Raw genomic sequence first — 17,365 nt, forward strand, 5'->3', positions numbered from 1 at the left:
AGCTCTCTGGTCTCTCCTTATAAGGCACTACTCCCGTCACAAAGACTCTACCCTCAGGATCTCATTAAATCTCCAAATTCCATCACACTGTAGGTGGTTAGGACCTCGACATTTTCCCCGGGTGGTGGGAGAGACACACATTCAATCCAGAAAACCCCTACAGGGCGAGCCCACCTTCCAGAGACAGGCATCCTGTCGTGATTCACATGCACCCGCTCTCTTCAGCTCACTCTCCCCCAGACAATTAACTCAGATTGAACCAAGTACTTTGTTTCTGTCTCTTTTTCTGTGGTGCAGCTGACCATAGTTCCATGTTCTCTTGTTCTAAGAAAACACATAGGCTTCAAAAAATACAGGCTTGTTCTCTACATATAGGGTCAGCTCTGGTAAGGGTCTAGCTGCTTTCATTTGTCTGGGTCATAATGTATTGACATTTTGTAGCTCTTTTTATTGAATGGTAATACCTCTACAGAAAGGTGCACCTATAAAGGTACCAAGCCCACTAGACCGGCCCCCAGGTCAAGAACAGAGAATATCAGCAGCCAAGGCCCTGTTCCCCTTCTCAGTCACAACCCCTCCCCATTTTTCCCACCCCTTCAGAGGAACCACCACCCTGACAACTAACAGCAGAGACTGATGTTACCAGTTCTGGGGTTTTATTTACAAAAAATGAAATCAGCATGCACTCTTGTGTGGCTTTGCTTACTCAACATGGGGCTTGTTTCACGTAGCTCTCAGCCATTCATTTTCATTGATGTGTAGATCTGGTTCTTAGGTTTTTATGTTTTCACCAAAGAATTGGGGTACCTTCCTTCCACCTTGGCAAGTGCACTTTACCAGCTGCCTGCTTTCTTTTCCTTTTCCTCTCTCCTCCTGCCTCATCAGCACAAGTTTTAAAAGACAAAAGATCTCAAGACAACTGGAGGTTGGAGGCATTATTTAGTTTGGCCAAAGGACAGTAGCAGACGCCGAGGCAGATGCTTCCTGCAGAGCAGCTGCTGAGAGGGCCTCTGCCAAGGGACTATAAATGCCTCCAGGGTCACCTGAATGTGTTTGGCCATGAGTTTATTTTTTTTCTTCCTAGGCGTGCCCGAAGCTGAAGTCACTTGGTTCAGGAATAGAAGCAAACTGGGCTCCGCTCACCATCTCCACGAGGGCTCCTTGCTTCTCAGCAACGTGTCCTCCTCAGATCAGGGCCTTTACTCCTGCAGGGCAGCCAATGTCCATGGAGAGCTGACCGAGAACACCCAGCTGCTGCTCCTAGGTAAACACCTCAATGCTGGCTGTCCTGGTGGACTCTGTCGGGGGTCACTGTCTAACCCATCCTACACCTCCTCTTCCTTTGATCCATTAGATACATAAAGGTAAAATCAATATCCCTTCCCTTCTCCCCACCTTAGGTCCTTCCAATAAATAGGACACAGAATCAGGCAGACATCCTGAACCCAGGACTATGGCTCTGCCACTTACTGTGTGACCTTGGGCAAGTTATTTAACCTTGCTAAGCCTTAGATACCAGTTGCTGTGTGGAGACTACACAGGGCAGGTATCAAATAGAGGTAACAGAAGTAAAGCAGTTATTCTTAACTCATCCTTTGTTAACGATTTCTTTGAGAATCAAATGAAAACTATAGATTACCCCCTCCATGCATGCAAAATTTCTCATATAATTTCAGAAAGTTCATAATCTAATCCACCTAATGTCCACACATGTACCCCCGCCATCTAAGTTTATTCAGGCTACTATAACAAAATAACACAAACTGGATAGCTTATAAATAAATGTGTTTCTCATACTTCTAGAGGCTGGCAGTCCAGAATCAGGGTGCCAGCCTGGATGGGTTCTGGTGAAGGCCCTCTACTGGGCTGCAAATTCCTGACATCTTGCTGTGTCCTCACATGGCCAAAGGAATGAGCCAGTTCCCTCCAGTCTTTTTTATATGGGGACTGATCCCATTTGAGGGCTCTGCCCTCAAGACCTAATCACCTCCCAAAGGCCCCACCACCTAATATTGTCACTGTGGTGGGTTAGGATTTCAATGTATGAATTTCGGGGGGACAAAACTTTCAGACTCTAGCACCCCCAACATAACCCCAGATGAAAGGGTCTAACACAGTCAACTCTTTAAGTAAATAGATATCTGAAAATAACAACAAATGGTGGGACACCATTGAGCCCTTATTCCTGCCCAGTGCTGGACTTGGCCACGTTGCGAGCTCTAAACCCTCTTGTCCCGAAGAATCCTCTGCTTATCTTCCCCACAGAGTCTGGGAGTTGGTAGAATGGAGTAAAACAGCTTAGTTTTGTCATTTTTTTTTTTTTAAAAAAGGCAATTACTGGAGCACTAATGCTAGTTTTTTCACAAAGAGAGCACTATCTTTCCAAGGAAAAAAGAAGGGAAAAGATGAGAAATATGAATAATTACACACCACACACAAATTACACATTCATACATTATGGGCTTCCTCAGGGAAGAATAAACTTTATGCTGTATTTTCACACCCCAAATTGATGATATACCAAAGCAGAGGGTCTCTTGCCCCGGCAACTCAGATTTCAGAAAGGCCCAGGTGGGTTTTCATCTCCCCGGTGGCTGTGTAAACCTCCAGCCACCTTAGGAAGCCACAGAAAATCAGCTCAATGAAGGATGGCATTTGTGTTGTGTTGGGTTTCATCCGGCTGAGCTGCTGGTCTGGAGCCCGGGCCCAGAGGCTGTGGCCCCACACTGAGCTGCGGTGCTTACTGTGGGTTTTTCCTCCCTAATAAACCGTCCTTGTTGCCTCTACTAACAGAGATGAAAGCGTGTGGCTGCTACCGTAGCTTTGCCAATGAGGCGTGTGTGTTCTGTGAGCCAGGTCCTGCGGCATTCCAGCTCTGATCCGGTGTAGCTGTGAACACGGAGCTTGAAAAGCATACTGTCTTTCCATTCTGACCAAACCTGATGGAGGAAAAATCGTTATTTAGACTCAAGTTTAGGGCTTTTCTTAATCAGAAGTGTTGGTTTATTAGTCAAGTTTGTTGGTATTTATACATACTTTATGACCGTAAAGTGATGTCTCTCTGTTAAGGTACCAATGTGGTGGCTTAATTTTTAAAGTAGTAATTTTGTGTATAAAAATGAGGCTTCATGCTGCATTCTGTGACTTAACCTGTAGCATGGAGACTTGAAAGGTAATGAGACAGACTTTCATTCATTCATTGAAATAGCCATTGGATGACTATTCATTCATGTTGCCTCTAAGTCCCATGGAGAGCTTTAGGACAAGAATAGGTGACCTCTGTTCTTGCAGAATTTTTAGTTTCCCTAGGAGAATCAAAGGGACGTGCACCAAAGAAGAAAATTATGATAGAAGCTGTCAGGACAGTAGGAGGGGCCAACATTCAGCCCAAAGAGATCCAATGGTTTTGAAGATGGGACATGACCTTCCCTTTTGGCTTTTAGTAAGTAACCAAAGGCTTCCTGAGTTTTACTATTCTTGAATGAATATTTAATGGCAACATTGAGGGAACACAGTATCCCTCAATATTCAATTCAGTATTCTCAAGGGAATATTAAAAAGGGTGGCACGAAGAGAGACTAGGTTTGAGTAAACTGCCACCATCAATTCCTCAAGTCATGGAATTTCAGAGTTAGAGTAAGATCTTGAAAATGATGAGGTTTCTACATATGTTATACTTAGAATTTAGAGGCAATACTTAATGAATATCCCTCCAAAGGCTATATGAATAAACGAATGAAAGTCTGTCTCATTACACTTCAAGTCTCCATGCTGCAGAACTTGGCATGAAAACTCCTGATCATTTTTATAGATGAGAAAACTAAGGCTCAGAGGGATTAAGTGACTTGCCCAAGTTTGTGAATGACAGAGCCACAGCTCAAACTGAGGGTGCCTAACCCAAACACTGTGTTTTTACTCTATACCATATAAAGAATATATTTAAATTATGTAATATATGTAATATATATGTTTTTGTAATTTTTTAATTATTTTATATATGTAAGAATTTCAAGCTCATCATTGTTTTCTGTAAGCAATGGTCTTCCACAGTTCAGGCAGAGTACACAGAAGGTATGTTTCTGAAATAGACTGGCACCATCATGACTTCTTTGCCATCCCTAACAAGTACCTAACAAGGTGACAAACACATAGTAGGCCTTCACTGAACACTATTGAAATGACCATCAATTACAAGAGCAACACATTTGCTTCTCTTTCTACACCAAGCGCTCTGGGCAAAAAAAGGTGAGAGTTGGTCTTGGGAGCATGAGTCGCACTGTTGAAGCAGGAGCTGCAGGAAGAGAAGGAGCAGGGTTCTGCTGCTTTTCCAGAAGAATCTGGCCTCATCCCACTACTAGCTTCAGTAGGTGCTTGCCTCTTTATTTGTGCAGTGAAAGCGGTAAGCAAGCCACTGTATTTCCCATTTGTGTCACTTTAAGCTCTGGTTAACTGTGACCACTGATGACGTCAGCTCTCTTTATGAGATCTTGAGTGACAAACCATCACTGTCCTGCTTTCTGGGCCCTACTTGGGCATAAAACTCCAGACCACAAAGCAAATTAGCTTATGAACTTCATCAACGGGCCTTTTTCTTCATAGAAAAAGCCATTCATAAGCTCCTTTTAAGTAAGAAATTCCTGCGGTGTATCTCTATCTGTGGGGACAATAATAAAGTGCTCTAAAGAATGTTATAATGAAAAAAGAAATGAGAACTATTTAGCACGGGACCTGGCATATAGTCAATGCTGAAGAAGTGTTGCCTTTTTAAAAGTGTTTTTATAATATGGTTTGATTTACCTACACATTTATAGGGACCCAATATGACTGTGGTAGAAAGTGGTATACAGTAAGGAACACTGCAAATCAACAGGCCTGATTCTTATTACTGACCTTATTGTTTCAAGCATCGAATATTAAATCTGAAATTCAGATGCACCTTGAAAGGCACACCTTCACTATAGGGAAAAAATGTTAAAAGGCAACAATAGTAATGCCTGCCTTACACACAGACACATTTATAGGCATGCCCACGTCTTCTCACCTTAATACAGCCTTTAACTTTAACCTGCCTGATGCACCATCTACCTCCCTGCAGATCCTCCTCAGGTTCCCACACAGCTAGAAGACATCAGGGCCCTGCTTTCAGCTACTGGACCAAACCTTCCTTCAGTGCTGACATCTCCTCTGGGAACACAGCTGGTCCTGGATCCTGGGAATTCTGCTCTCCTTGGTGAGTCCAACCCTCTGGAACATTGGTCAGAATTCCAGAGCTGGACAGAATTTATGGATGGGTGACTGCTTGCAGGTTGGGGGTGGCCAACAGGAAATCACTAAACTGTCTACAGAATCTAGACTCACCAGTGGAAACTTGGCTGACTTTCCATATGAGGTGAGTGCCGTTCTTAGTCTGGACTCTAGCTTGTCTAGATTCCGATGTGGCTCCCTTCTGAGTCCTCTTGGGCTGATGCCACATTCCAGATCCTCTGTCAGACTGACTGGCTGAACAGTGAGTAAAGAATGAGCAGTTAAGCACAGCTCCTGTGTCTCCTCTCCCCTCACCATCCACACCGGGTGCTCTGCCGTGACGTCCTCCCACCTCAACTAGAGCTATAATCAGCTTTCAAGGATAAAGCTGAAAGACTGCCATCCCCCAAAAGCCAGAGAATTCTCGTTAGGCTAGCCTTCTGTGGGTAGGGCTTGAAACCAATCCAGGTGGATGCCTCAAAGCCAGTGTTTAAATAACTTCACTAAGTACAACTTCACTGACATCTGTCTTTGGGAATCTTCATAAGTTATTGCCCACATAGATGGTGCCCTCAGGTAGCAGAGAGAAGTGCAAGGAATCCATGTTCTGGAACCTCACACCAGAATCATGGAGATGCCAGAGAAACCTCTACATTCCCGTCATGACCTCTGGAGATGATCAAAGTGGAGGAAAGTTATTCTTCTGCCTTCAAAGACCTGAAAAAAAAAATAGGCCTACAAAAATGGAGGAAATCCTCATGCTACTTCTTTGCAGCCCCAAATGTTGGTAGAATTACTCCCGTGCCTCAAAATGGAAAGTTTCTCTATTCACCTCCCCACCCAACTAGCAAGGAACAGGAGGCCACTGGGATCCCAATCATACTGGTGATGACTTATCAACATGGCCACAAGGACTGGTATCTTTAAGATTATAGCACAGAAAGATTACCTTCAGTTTTCATCATCTGAAATTAGAAAGAATGCTTATAGCGTATGAATATATGGGGAAAGCTGCTGATTTCTCTATTTCTGATATGATCTTAAAAATAAGATGCACATATAGTAATGGGTAGCCCTATTCTGTTCCCTGTAACTTACACAAGCTTGGCTCTGCATTTTTCCACATCACATTGATCAGAATTCACAGACTTTCCAAAAGATTTTTTTAATTTGTCTTATAAATGGTAAATGTATTCCTGATTAGATGTGTGCATTTTAAGTTTTTATTCTAGACTCTTCACTATGAGAAACAGCCATAACTGTTAATATTAGCCCAGTCATTAGCAGGCTGTGCAACAGGTATTTATTTTCAAGTTCAATAATTCTTGGGTCACTCAGATGCCATCCAGCATGCTGGAAAAGTTACCATCTCATATTTTTCTGTAAGAGCTTTACTTTCTTCCTTTTATTCTGGAATAATGTTTTGTCTCATTTTAGCCACAGGCAATAAGAATTTATTATGCTATTGTGCTTTCTGCTGCTGCATTCCATTGCTAGCTTATGGTACTTTTTTACCTTAGAATGGTTTTAAATCTAACAGTGAAGAGACACGTTAAGCCCCTTTTCACATCCAGGCTGCTCCATTTGAGTAAGACAGTGAATCAACACCCATGAAGTCCCTGAATGTAAGTCAAGGGTGAAATGGCTTCTAGCAGTGAATGTCGGTGTCTTGCCAGCACAGCAGAACTAGGAAAGATCTGTGTGAAACTGTGGAGGTGAGCTAGGGAATGATGTCAAGTATCAGGATTCTGGGAAGTGGGTCCTTTGAAACACACCAGGGCCTCGCTGTGATGCTCTGGAGCTGAGCCCTGAAGGATGCGTGGGGGCCAGTCAGGTACTCAAGGTGAAGAAGATAGCATGAGCCCAAGATGGAAATCTGTAGGGTATGTATCAATGTCTATTCAGAAATAGCTATAAAATATCACTGCTTTAAAACTGGTGATGGGCTGTAAACTGGGATCGAAAGTAGGCCACCAAGAGGAACAAGCTGCAGCCAAGAGCTTGTCTGCCCAGGTCTGGCTTGGACCCTCACCCAGGAATTCTAATACCTTCCTCTGTCTTGAGCCCCACAGCTATTGACTCATCCTGATCTGTTAGTTGCTCCCATTGGGACCAGCTCCCATCCCTGCTCCTATTGGTGGTCCTGCTGGACCAGAGTGTTGTGTTCAGAGTACAGGAAATCGGTCAGGGAAGTGAGTGATTCTGTGTCAGGTGGCTGAGAACTTAGAACGGTAAATCATGTCAAACTGTGGAGGACCTTGATTATTAGACCAAGAAAGAAAAACTATGTGGGAAATGGGGACAGACCTGTAGAGGGTTTTTATGGAGTAGAATGATGTAGTGGAAGTGACCTTTGAACAAATTAATCTGACATTCTGTAAGAATAATCAGTAGTGGAGTGATGTAATGAAGAAATTAATTTGAGAGTAAAAAGTGTACTAGACCAGCGCAGAAATATGTGGCAGAGGTACTGCCGACTACACCTGCCACAGCCAAGCATCCCTAATCAGTCCCAAAGGTCTTTCTCATTCAACCCAGGTGCTGCCTTGGAATTCATTTTTATAATCCCACCAAGCATGGTGGCAGTTGATATGTAGGATGACAGCCATTTGCCAACCCTTTTGTAGCCAATAAATGGCAAGAGTCCTGTGTATGTATTTCTCCCACCTACAAGGTCAGTTGGCTGCAACAAATTCAGGGAACTTCATGGTTCTGTGCACAGGGACGGTAACTCATCGACCTTGATTTTCATATTTTCATAAGCAGAAGGGAAGAAGGGAGATTTGAGGTTTTTAAAGTCATATATCAAGCTAACTCTTCTCTGTTAAGTCTGAAGTGGAGATTCCCAGTAGGTGAGTCTATTCCAGAAACGGCTGTTTGTTATCAGACACTCTGGCATTGACTTTACTTCAAGCCACTGCTGCAACTTTCAAGAAGGAATATTGACTGGACAGCACATGCATGGGCCTATGTGGGCTTCACTTTCTAAAACTATAAATGAAGACTTGGGATTAGGAAGTCCCTTGTTGCTCATACTCTTTATTATATGACATAAGCATGAAATGCACCCAGTGTAGGTTCAGCCATGCAGAGTGGACCCACCCTGACCCGACCTGTGGTCCCAGGCAAGACTGATGCTGGTTCTCTTTGTCCTTGTTTCAGAGCCATCCTTTCTGCATTAAGGCCTAAACTATGCTAGCGGCTCTGGAGGACAAGCCTCCAGCTGGTGCATTCCAAGTCCAGTTGCTAGGGCTCTATTTTTAGAGCAGCAGCATCTCAGGCCTTCCCTAGCACCTACACCTTATTGCAGCCTTCTGTTAAATTTTGGGGGGACTACTAAGGCCCAAAACTAGTATTTCTCACAGCATTATTTATTGGGCATTAGCACTGATATTATTTGAAGAATAACTTTTATTGGAGTTTTATTATGAAAGCAATACATCTTCATTGTAGAACAATTTTTAAAAGAAGCAAAAAGAGGAAAATGAAAATTATGTATAATTACCTAGCCCAGAGATAACCAGTACAAATATATTTTTCCTAAGCATTAATATAAATATCATTATACATATATTTTGTCTAAAATGAAATCATACTCTATATACTACTTGTAACTTTTTTCACTGAATGATATATAACAATCTTCTTTCCATATTTCTAAATGTTCTTCTACAGTTTTATTTTTGAGGGCTGCTTTGGTAGGAGGTACCATATCTTATTCACCAATTCTCTAATGTTGACTTTTTAGATTCTTTGCAATCTTTTGCTGACATAAAAACATAGATGAATATTTTTATTCCTAAATCCTTGTGTACATTTCTGTTTATGTGTAGCAATTTCTGGAATTGGAATTATTGTGTCAAAAGTTTTGTATATTTTAGGTTTTTGCTATAATATAGTTGTCAAATTGCCCTCCAGGAAAGTTTTACCCATTCATGTGTCCACCAACACTAGAGAATTCCCACTTCCATAAAATTATCAACACTAGATAAGACCAAGAGTTTTTATGTTTACCATTTTAATTGGTGAATACACAATAGTAAAAAATATACAAAAAAATAGTATTTTTTTAAATTTTCTTTTCATTATGATTTTCAATAATTTATGTGCTTAATGTTTATCAGTTATTTACATTTATTTATGAGTTACCTGTTCAGGCCTTTTGTTCATTTTTTGATAGGTATTTATCCTATTTTATTGATTTGTACGATACAATACATATTTATGTGTTTAACATGTATTTGACATATACATTTTTAACAGCTTTATCAAGAGTTAACATACAATGAGTAACATATAAAGTCTAAAATTTTGTTATATGGATATATCTATGAAACCATCACCATATTCAACATAATGAACTTTTTAACCATCCCCGAAATTACTTCCTGCCCCTTTATAGTCCTTCCTTCACGTCCCTGCCCCCATCCAGCTCCCACTCCAGGCAGCCACTGATCTGCTGTCAGTACAGATTAGATTGGATTTCTTGAATTTTTATAAAAGGAGTTATACTTTTGTGGGATTTAGCTTCTTTCACTAAGGGTAATTACTTCGATGTTCATCTATATCATAACGTGCATCAATAATGCATTCCTTTTTTGATTAGTGTTCTGTTGCACAGATATACTACAGTTTGATAACTCACTTGTCGAGGGACAGAATTGTCATTTCCCATTTCTGGTTATTACAAGTGAAGCTGCTATACACCCTCATGTACTTAACCTTCATTCGGACACCTGCGTTTCATTGCTCTTGATTAAAGATCTAAAAGTGCAATGGCTGGATCATATGATAGGTATACATTTAACATTTTAAGAAACAGCCAAACTGTTTTCCAAAGTGGCTGTACTACTTTAGATTCTCACCAGCAATGTCTGACAGTTCTAGTTTCTCCACATCCTCACCAACAGTTGCTGTAGTCAGCCTTTTTTAACCTCAAACATTCTACTAGGTATGTAGTGGTTTTTCTTTGTTCTTATTTGTATTTTCCTAATCGCTAAGTGTTCAGCCTCTTCTTGTGTGCTTATTTGCCATCCTAATTTCTTCTTTGGTGAAATATCTATTCAGTGTTTTGCCCTGTTTTTTTTAAATTGGGTTATTATTGAGTTTTCAGAGTTCTTTGTATAATTTGGATACGAGTCTTTTATCAGATATATAAATTTCCAAATATTTTGTCCTAGTCAGCAGCTATCATTTCAGTATCTTTCAAAGAGCAGAAAATTTTACTTTTGAAGAAGTTCAACTTTTTTCTTTTATAGTTGATTCTTTTGGTGTTGTATTTAAGAAATTTTGCCTACTCCAAAGTCTCAAATATTTTCTCCCATATTCTAGAAGTTTTATAGTTTTAAATTTTACACTTAGATCTGTCATCTATTTTGAGCTCATTTTTACATATGGTGTGACTTACATATTGAAGTTCATTTTTATGCATATGGATCCCAACTTGTTCACTGCCATTTGTTGAAAAGATTTTTTTTTTTTCCACTGAATTACCTTTGCACCTTTGTGGAATATCAGTTGTCCTAGTAGGTGTGGGTATATCTCTAGACTCTCTATTCTGTTTCAGTGATATATTTGTCTCTTTACACCAATACCACATTCTACCCAGTGCCCTATGAATCATGATGTTTTCCAGTCTGGCTGGTGGGAACAGATACTATTCCCTATCCAGTATGATCACCAGAAACTGGTATCTCAAATTCTTTCCCTTTTCCCTTCCTCAGGTAGTTCTTCACATGCACAGACTGATCTGCATTGTGCTGAAGACTCAAGGGATCATCTTCTGTAAATTTCTGGAAACCATTCATTCATTTACTTTCTCTCTCTCTCTCTGCAGTTCTCTCCTCTCCAATACTCTGTCCTGTGAACCCTAGCCACCTTGGTCTCCCTGTGCTTTCGGGTCCCTCTTCTAAACTCAGAGAGCCCACTGAGCTCCACCTGGGCTTCCCTATGCAGCAGCCTGGAAACACTCTCGTGGCGTACGCTCTAGCATGTGGGCTCGCCTCGTTTTGTTCCCCATTTCTTGGGAATCAGTATCCTTCATTGCCTGATGTCTAGTGTCTTGAAAACCATTGCTTCATATATTTTGTTCATTTTTTTAAGTTGTTTTAGGCAGGAAGGTAAGTTCAGTGTCTGTTATTCTGTCTTGATCAGAATGGACATATATATGCAAGATGTATGTGTGTAAATATGTGTATATGTGTATATATGTGTGAATATGAATATAAACACAAACATACCTATGACCTGTATGTCTTAAGTATTTCCTCAACCAAGCAGATACCCAAATTTGATAATCATGTTCTAGAATTATTACATAGATTATTTTAAGAGATAATGTCTTCCTGGATTGGCAAACTATGGCCCATGGGCCAAATGTAGTTCATTTGTTTTTGTAAAGTCTTTTTTGGCATGCATCCACAACCGATTTATTTACCTATGTATCATCTATGGCTTCTTTCACTCCGTAATACCAGAGTTGAGTGCTTGCAACAGAAACATATGTCCATAACTTAAAATATTTCCTTTGTGGCCCTTTACAGAAAATGTTTGCTCACCACTGACCTAGTGCACCCACCTGATTATGTAGAAAAGATACCAAGGTCTATGGTGGTATCACACATCTCCTGTTTGCCATAGGAAGTCCACTGTCTTTCCACTGTATCACTCTGTCCTGTAGCCTGTCACTGAGCTCGGCTTTCTCCATGAATTAAAAGAGCCTGAGAGAAACAAACATAACTTATAGTAGAGATCTTCCTCAGGAAGATCAGGAGACACAGAACACTACCTTAGAAAGGCCCTGGATTTTTCTCAGAATGACAGGACCTCAGTTGCCACCAGTAATAAAGTATATATCTGTATATGGCTTGAGAAAAGCAGTTTGGTGTCTTTTCTCAACATATCTTATTTAGGTGCAGAACCCGTCAGAATGTCTTACAGAATATATGCATACGGTTTGCTCTGTCCCCTATATTTGGTCCCAGCCTCTCCCTCATGAGTGAGCAAGCTGGGATGCTCCAGTCAGAAGAACTCCTTGTCATCTCTGCTAGAAGCTCATGTCATGCTAGCCCCGTAGAGAGCCAAACAGCACAAGCCTTTTCTGGTGCCTGGTGATTTACCAAGAGGAGAAGGATTCAGGTATTCAAACCTGAGTTTACGGAGTAGGTTTTCCATAAAGAAGTCATGGATTACAACTTTGACATTAATATTTACTCAACTGCTTTCTGATACACCCTCCTTCCTTGAGGATTTCACATGTGAACAGTGACTGTGAGCTCCCCTCGGGCCCCAGGCCTGGGTCCCCTACATTGCCTAGCCAGGGGCTGAAGGTCACAGCCACACGTGCAGCAGCCTCTCCGCAGCATTGGCGCACTCCCAGGGACCTGCACGTGAAACAGCCCCACTTCCCTAAGCCCTTCCAGCCCTGGAGAAGCCAGGCAGTGAGGCCAGGGCCCACACACTGCTATCAGGTGGTGATGCTTTCTTCTGACTGCCTGAGGCAGGCGGCTCACGCATTTTCTTCTCCACTCATTTAGCATGCTGAGAATTGCAGAGCCTGGCTGTCATGAGATGTGATTCTGAATGTCTTTGCTAAGTGCAATTATCTTATTGTTAACCCAAAATGTCATACTGAAAGGAAAAAACTGATTTCTTTCTCCCAGGGCTGAAGTTGGGATCAGGCCACGCCTACAAATCCTATCATAGACAAGGGCACCGTGGCTGGAATGTAGGGGACCCAGGCCTGGGGCCTGAGGGGAGCTCATAGTCACTGTTCACTGTCCTTGAGAAAGGAGGGTCTATCAGAAAGCAGTTGAGTAAATATTAATGTCAAAGTTGTAAGCCTTGGTAAGGGGCCTAAGAAGGCAGTATCTCCAAGGTCAATTTACTCGTTCAAATATTTGCTGAATGCCTGTTATGTGCCAGGCCCTGTGCAAGGGCCAGAGGTACATGGTTAATATGACAGACAAACCGAGCCCTCATTCATTAATTCAGAAAAAATTTATTGGCCACTTACTATGTACTAGGCACCAATCTAGATACTGAGGGTACAATAATGAGCAAATAGATTAATGTACCTACCCTTGTGCAGTTTGAATTCCAGGGGTGCAGTTCAAATCTCGTGGGGAAAGTAATTCAAGAAACAGGACTATGATTATGATACCACCAGGAAGAACTGGGTGCTTTGGGGTCATGTGACAGGACAGCACCCTGGTTTGAGACCCAGGCAAGGTTTCCCTGTGGAGGGGAGACTGAACTGAGAGACCCTTGGGAGAGTGGGTGGAAGTAATCCAAGTGAAGAGAGGGCATGCCGGGCAGAGGAATTCCAGAGGAGCCAGCGGAGGTTCTGAAGCAAGAAAGCCTAAAGCAGTTGGGGAGTTGTCAGAGTGATAACTAAGGGGAGGGCGACCTGGGACCACGCTCGAGAGAGAGGTGGGATGGGAGCGAGTGCTGGCGCTCTGCAAGCCATGGGAAGACCCGCCCACTTGGCACCAAGTGCCATGGTTTAAAGGCAGGAGAGACCCATCAGCTGACTGTGCTTTTAAAAGCTTGCCTGGCTCTGTGCAGAGGATGGAGTCCAGGGGAAGAGCTTACATAGGGACGTGGTTGTAGTACTCCAGGTAAGACATGACCGTGGCTGAGACAGGAGAGAATGGAGAGAAGTGAATGAATTCAGGGATATGTAGGAAATAGTATCAACAGGACTTGGTAAACAGATTAACATGGGAAGGGAGAGACAATCCATATGACAGTAGGTTCTCAAAAGCATCTGATTTTTTAGGCTTTTCTCACTGAAACTCATGTACCTCCTATGTGATGATGACACATTTCAGGCCTTGACTCAAGACACGATGCTGGAATCAAATGGAGAACTACGTAGGTGTGCAACTGCAAAAAGTGTAACTACGGAAGGGTAGTCCAAGGCTGCTGTTGTTCAATCCTGACTTAGTTCCTTAACACACACCCATTCAGTCCCCACTAGATGCTAGGTCCTAGGCCGTATTCCCAGCCGTGAAGGAGCTCAGTAGTAGTAGGAGAAACAGGAAAGTCAGTAACATGTGAGAAAAGCTCTGAAGAATTGCAGCAAAAGAGAGAGGGAGCAGAGGAGGGAGGACTCATTTCTTTGGCAAAGGGGAAACCAGAGAGGGCTTCACAGAGGAACTGTTCAAGCTCAGCCTTGAGAGGTGGGTAAAAACATCCTTAGCGCGGATGCAGCAATGCACACTTTCAAGTCCCTCCTATGTTCTGGGCCCATCAAAAGTAGGGGTGCAGCAGAGAACAAACCAGATAAAAATCCTTTCTCTCATACAGCTTTTTGTGGTAGGGGAAAGAGAAAATAAACATAAGGAAGTAAATAACATAGTACATTAGAAGTGAGGATGGATTCTAAGTGATGTTGAACTAAAAATAAGACAGGGCAGAAAGAAGCAGCAATTTTAAATTCGATGGTCAAGAGAGGGTCACTGAGAAAGTAGCCTTGAGCCAAGACTAGAATGTGAGCTGCTGTGCTCTGCGGGTGTCTGGGGCAAGAGGAGGAAGAGCTTCCCAGGGCGTGCAAGGGCCCGTGGGGAGTGCTGGAGGCAGGGGCGGGCCTGGTGTGCTCAGCAGAGGGGCCCGCATAGTGAGGGGGCAGTGGAGTCTTCAGGGCTGTGAGGGAGAAGGAAAGTTAGAGAGGTAACGAGGCGGAGGGCAAATTGCGTAAGGCCTTGTAAATGGTCATGTTAAAAGAACAGTGAGAGAAAAATTTATGAATGCCCAAATTTATAAACTGACACGATATTGCATTGAGCATCATGGGCTTTTCCAGGATTAGGCAAGGGCAGGCAGAAGTGATTTCTTTTATTGAAAACCATGTGGCCAACTAAATGTTATACAGCTGACTCTAGTAAAACAGGAGTTTATCAGGCTGGCTCTGGTGCAAGCCAATATTGCTGGCTTAATTTGACTCACATGTGCTGGGCACCTGCTGCATCTACCTGGCACTGAGCGGGGCTTCGACAGGTACGTGCCTGGTCGTTCCCTTCATCCAGGAAGAGATTCCCAATTGCACAATAGAGTTACTGGAAGTTAAAAAAACAAAAAACCCACACAGCAATGTTCCACCCTAGACCAATTAAGATAGAGTCTCTGGGAATGGGACTAGGCATCAGTACTTTAAAAAATCAATTCTCAGAGCTTGAATGGACTTCCCCATCTCCCTCTACCCATGTAGAGGCTGGTATGGGAAAATGGCATGTTTTCTCACTGAGAATATTTTAGCCTGGTGTTTAAGGCCCTTTGCTATTCAGACCTAAGCGCTACCTCCATCCTTCCATCGTATTTCTGTCTCACATAATACCTCCCTTCCAAGCAAAGTTTTCCCTACTAACTGCCGTAGCCCTGAGCCTTCCTTGCTTGGAGCACCCTCTCTACCAGACCCTCACTAACGAAACCCTAGAATTCCTCACGGCACCGTCTGAGTTCTTCTGTGAAGCCTCTTGCAGGGCTCCGCCTGGACTGATCTCACCGTGCTGACCTCCTGAGGTCAGCTATTACAGACCAGGGTTTGGCAGGCTTTTTCTGTAAAGAGCCAGATAGGAAATACTTTAGGCATTGAGGACCGTAAGGTCTCTGTTGCAAAGACTCGACTCTGCAGTTGAGTAAAGCAGCCACAGACAATAAGCAAGTGAACGGGTGTGTCTGCGTCCCACAAAACCTGACAGAAACCGGGCTGGGTTTGTCAGCCGCTGCTCTAAACCACTAATGTGCCACTTATCCTACCACACCTTGCATCATTAAAGATAATGCCCGTCTGCCATGTCTCCCAGCTAGATTCAGGATCCTGGGGAGAGAAGAGGCTGCCTAAATATTTCAGGTGATTTGAAACAGAACTAGGTAGCGGGCTCTTGTCTTAAAAGACCTCTTAAGTCATTTCCAGCTCTCATTTATGTCCTAATTGTACCTTTATCATCTGTCCCACATACTTCCACCCTGACCCCACCCTGTACACTTCCTGATTCTTCTGGTACAGACTGGATTATGCATTTCCTGAGCCCAATTATGAGGAAATTCATAAAGCAACAGTAAGTACCGAGGCCACATCTATTGGGAAGCCACTTTCATATGGTAGTTTGGGAGACTAAGCATTACTACTTCCTCTCTAAAGAGAATTGTGAGAACAACACGTTCTGATGGTCACAGATTAGGTAGCAACCCACAGTGGGGGCCCACCCCATCAGAAACTGCAGGTGTGCCAAGGAAAGTGATGCCGAGGAAGGGCTAAAGAAAAACCTGAAGGAGGCCAGCATGCTTGAGGGGGAGAAGGAAAGGAATTTTCCTGACCCTTTACAAAAAGACATGAGTTGGCATCCATTTCCTCATTTATATTGTAAGCCTGAGGTTTTATGGCACAAGGAAAATGCTTTTGATTTCCTATAACTTTGCCCACAAAGAGAATATGCTTTGCTAGGAAGAAAGGTCAGCATTTTGTGGTTGTTTATGGCACATGCTTACATACTTTTGTCCTTTTTTAAAAAATAAAATTCAGAGTACAGAATAGAGACCCTGTAGAGACTGCAGGAAGTTCTATAGCACAGAGAATGTAAAACTAGATCAGTATTCAGAGGGCATTTAAAGGAAGCCACAGGAAGGAGTAGAGCAGTTCTTTGGACTGTGTGAACATCCATAAATTTAAAAAAGACACCAGACCATAAGTGACACTGAAAATAATCGGACACAGAAAGCAAGGCAGTAAATCTCCCTGTCTAGCCACTGTTCCAACCCACAGCAAGCATCCAGGCACAGGTTTATTTTAAGACTCAAATAGGAAATGGGGACCTTGAGAAACTCAGTCACACTTGCCCCTGCCCTTTCCTGGCACCAGGATACAATTCCCAGGCCCATCTGCCCTCCCTACCATGTTTAACAGAATGACGTAAATGAGTTGGATGTCCCTGAAATAGACAGGTATCAAAAGTCCATCACTGGGAAAATGAGGAACTCTACTCTTTCACTAATAAATCCTTCCCTGAGCCAGCTCTTGAAAATTTGCACTCTGGTTCTCTGCCCCCCTGGTTGTCCGTGTGGTGCTGGAGGCAGTTTTACAGCAGCCCCAGGGCCTAGAGGCAGATGGCAGAAGGGAAGA

The 17,365-nt window shown here is 42.8% G+C and overlaps 1 protein-coding gene across 5 annotated transcripts in view; it reads left to right on the forward strand.

Annotated features, from left to right (window-relative positions):
• ADAMTSL1 (ADAMTS like 1) overlaps positions 1–17,365 on the forward strand; it is an 859,402-nt gene that overhangs the window by 797,198 nt on the left and 44,839 nt on the right. For all 5 annotated transcript variants that reach the window (XM_036888135.2, XM_036888127.2, XM_057498726.1 and 2 more), the window contains 2 exons: positions 1,085–1,264; positions 5,096–5,230. In XM_036888135.2, coding sequence (XP_036744030.2) covers positions 1,085–1,264; positions 5,096–5,230 — 315 coding nt within the window. The remainder of the gene's footprint in view (positions 1–1,084; positions 1,265–5,095; positions 5,231–17,365) is intronic.

The sequence above is a fragment of the Manis pentadactyla genome, chromosome 3 (assembly GCF_030020395.1).
Source record: "Manis pentadactyla isolate mManPen7 chromosome 3, mManPen7.hap1, whole genome shotgun sequence".
Classification (NCBI taxonomy): Eukaryota; Metazoa; Chordata; class Mammalia; order Pholidota; family Manidae; genus Manis; species Manis pentadactyla.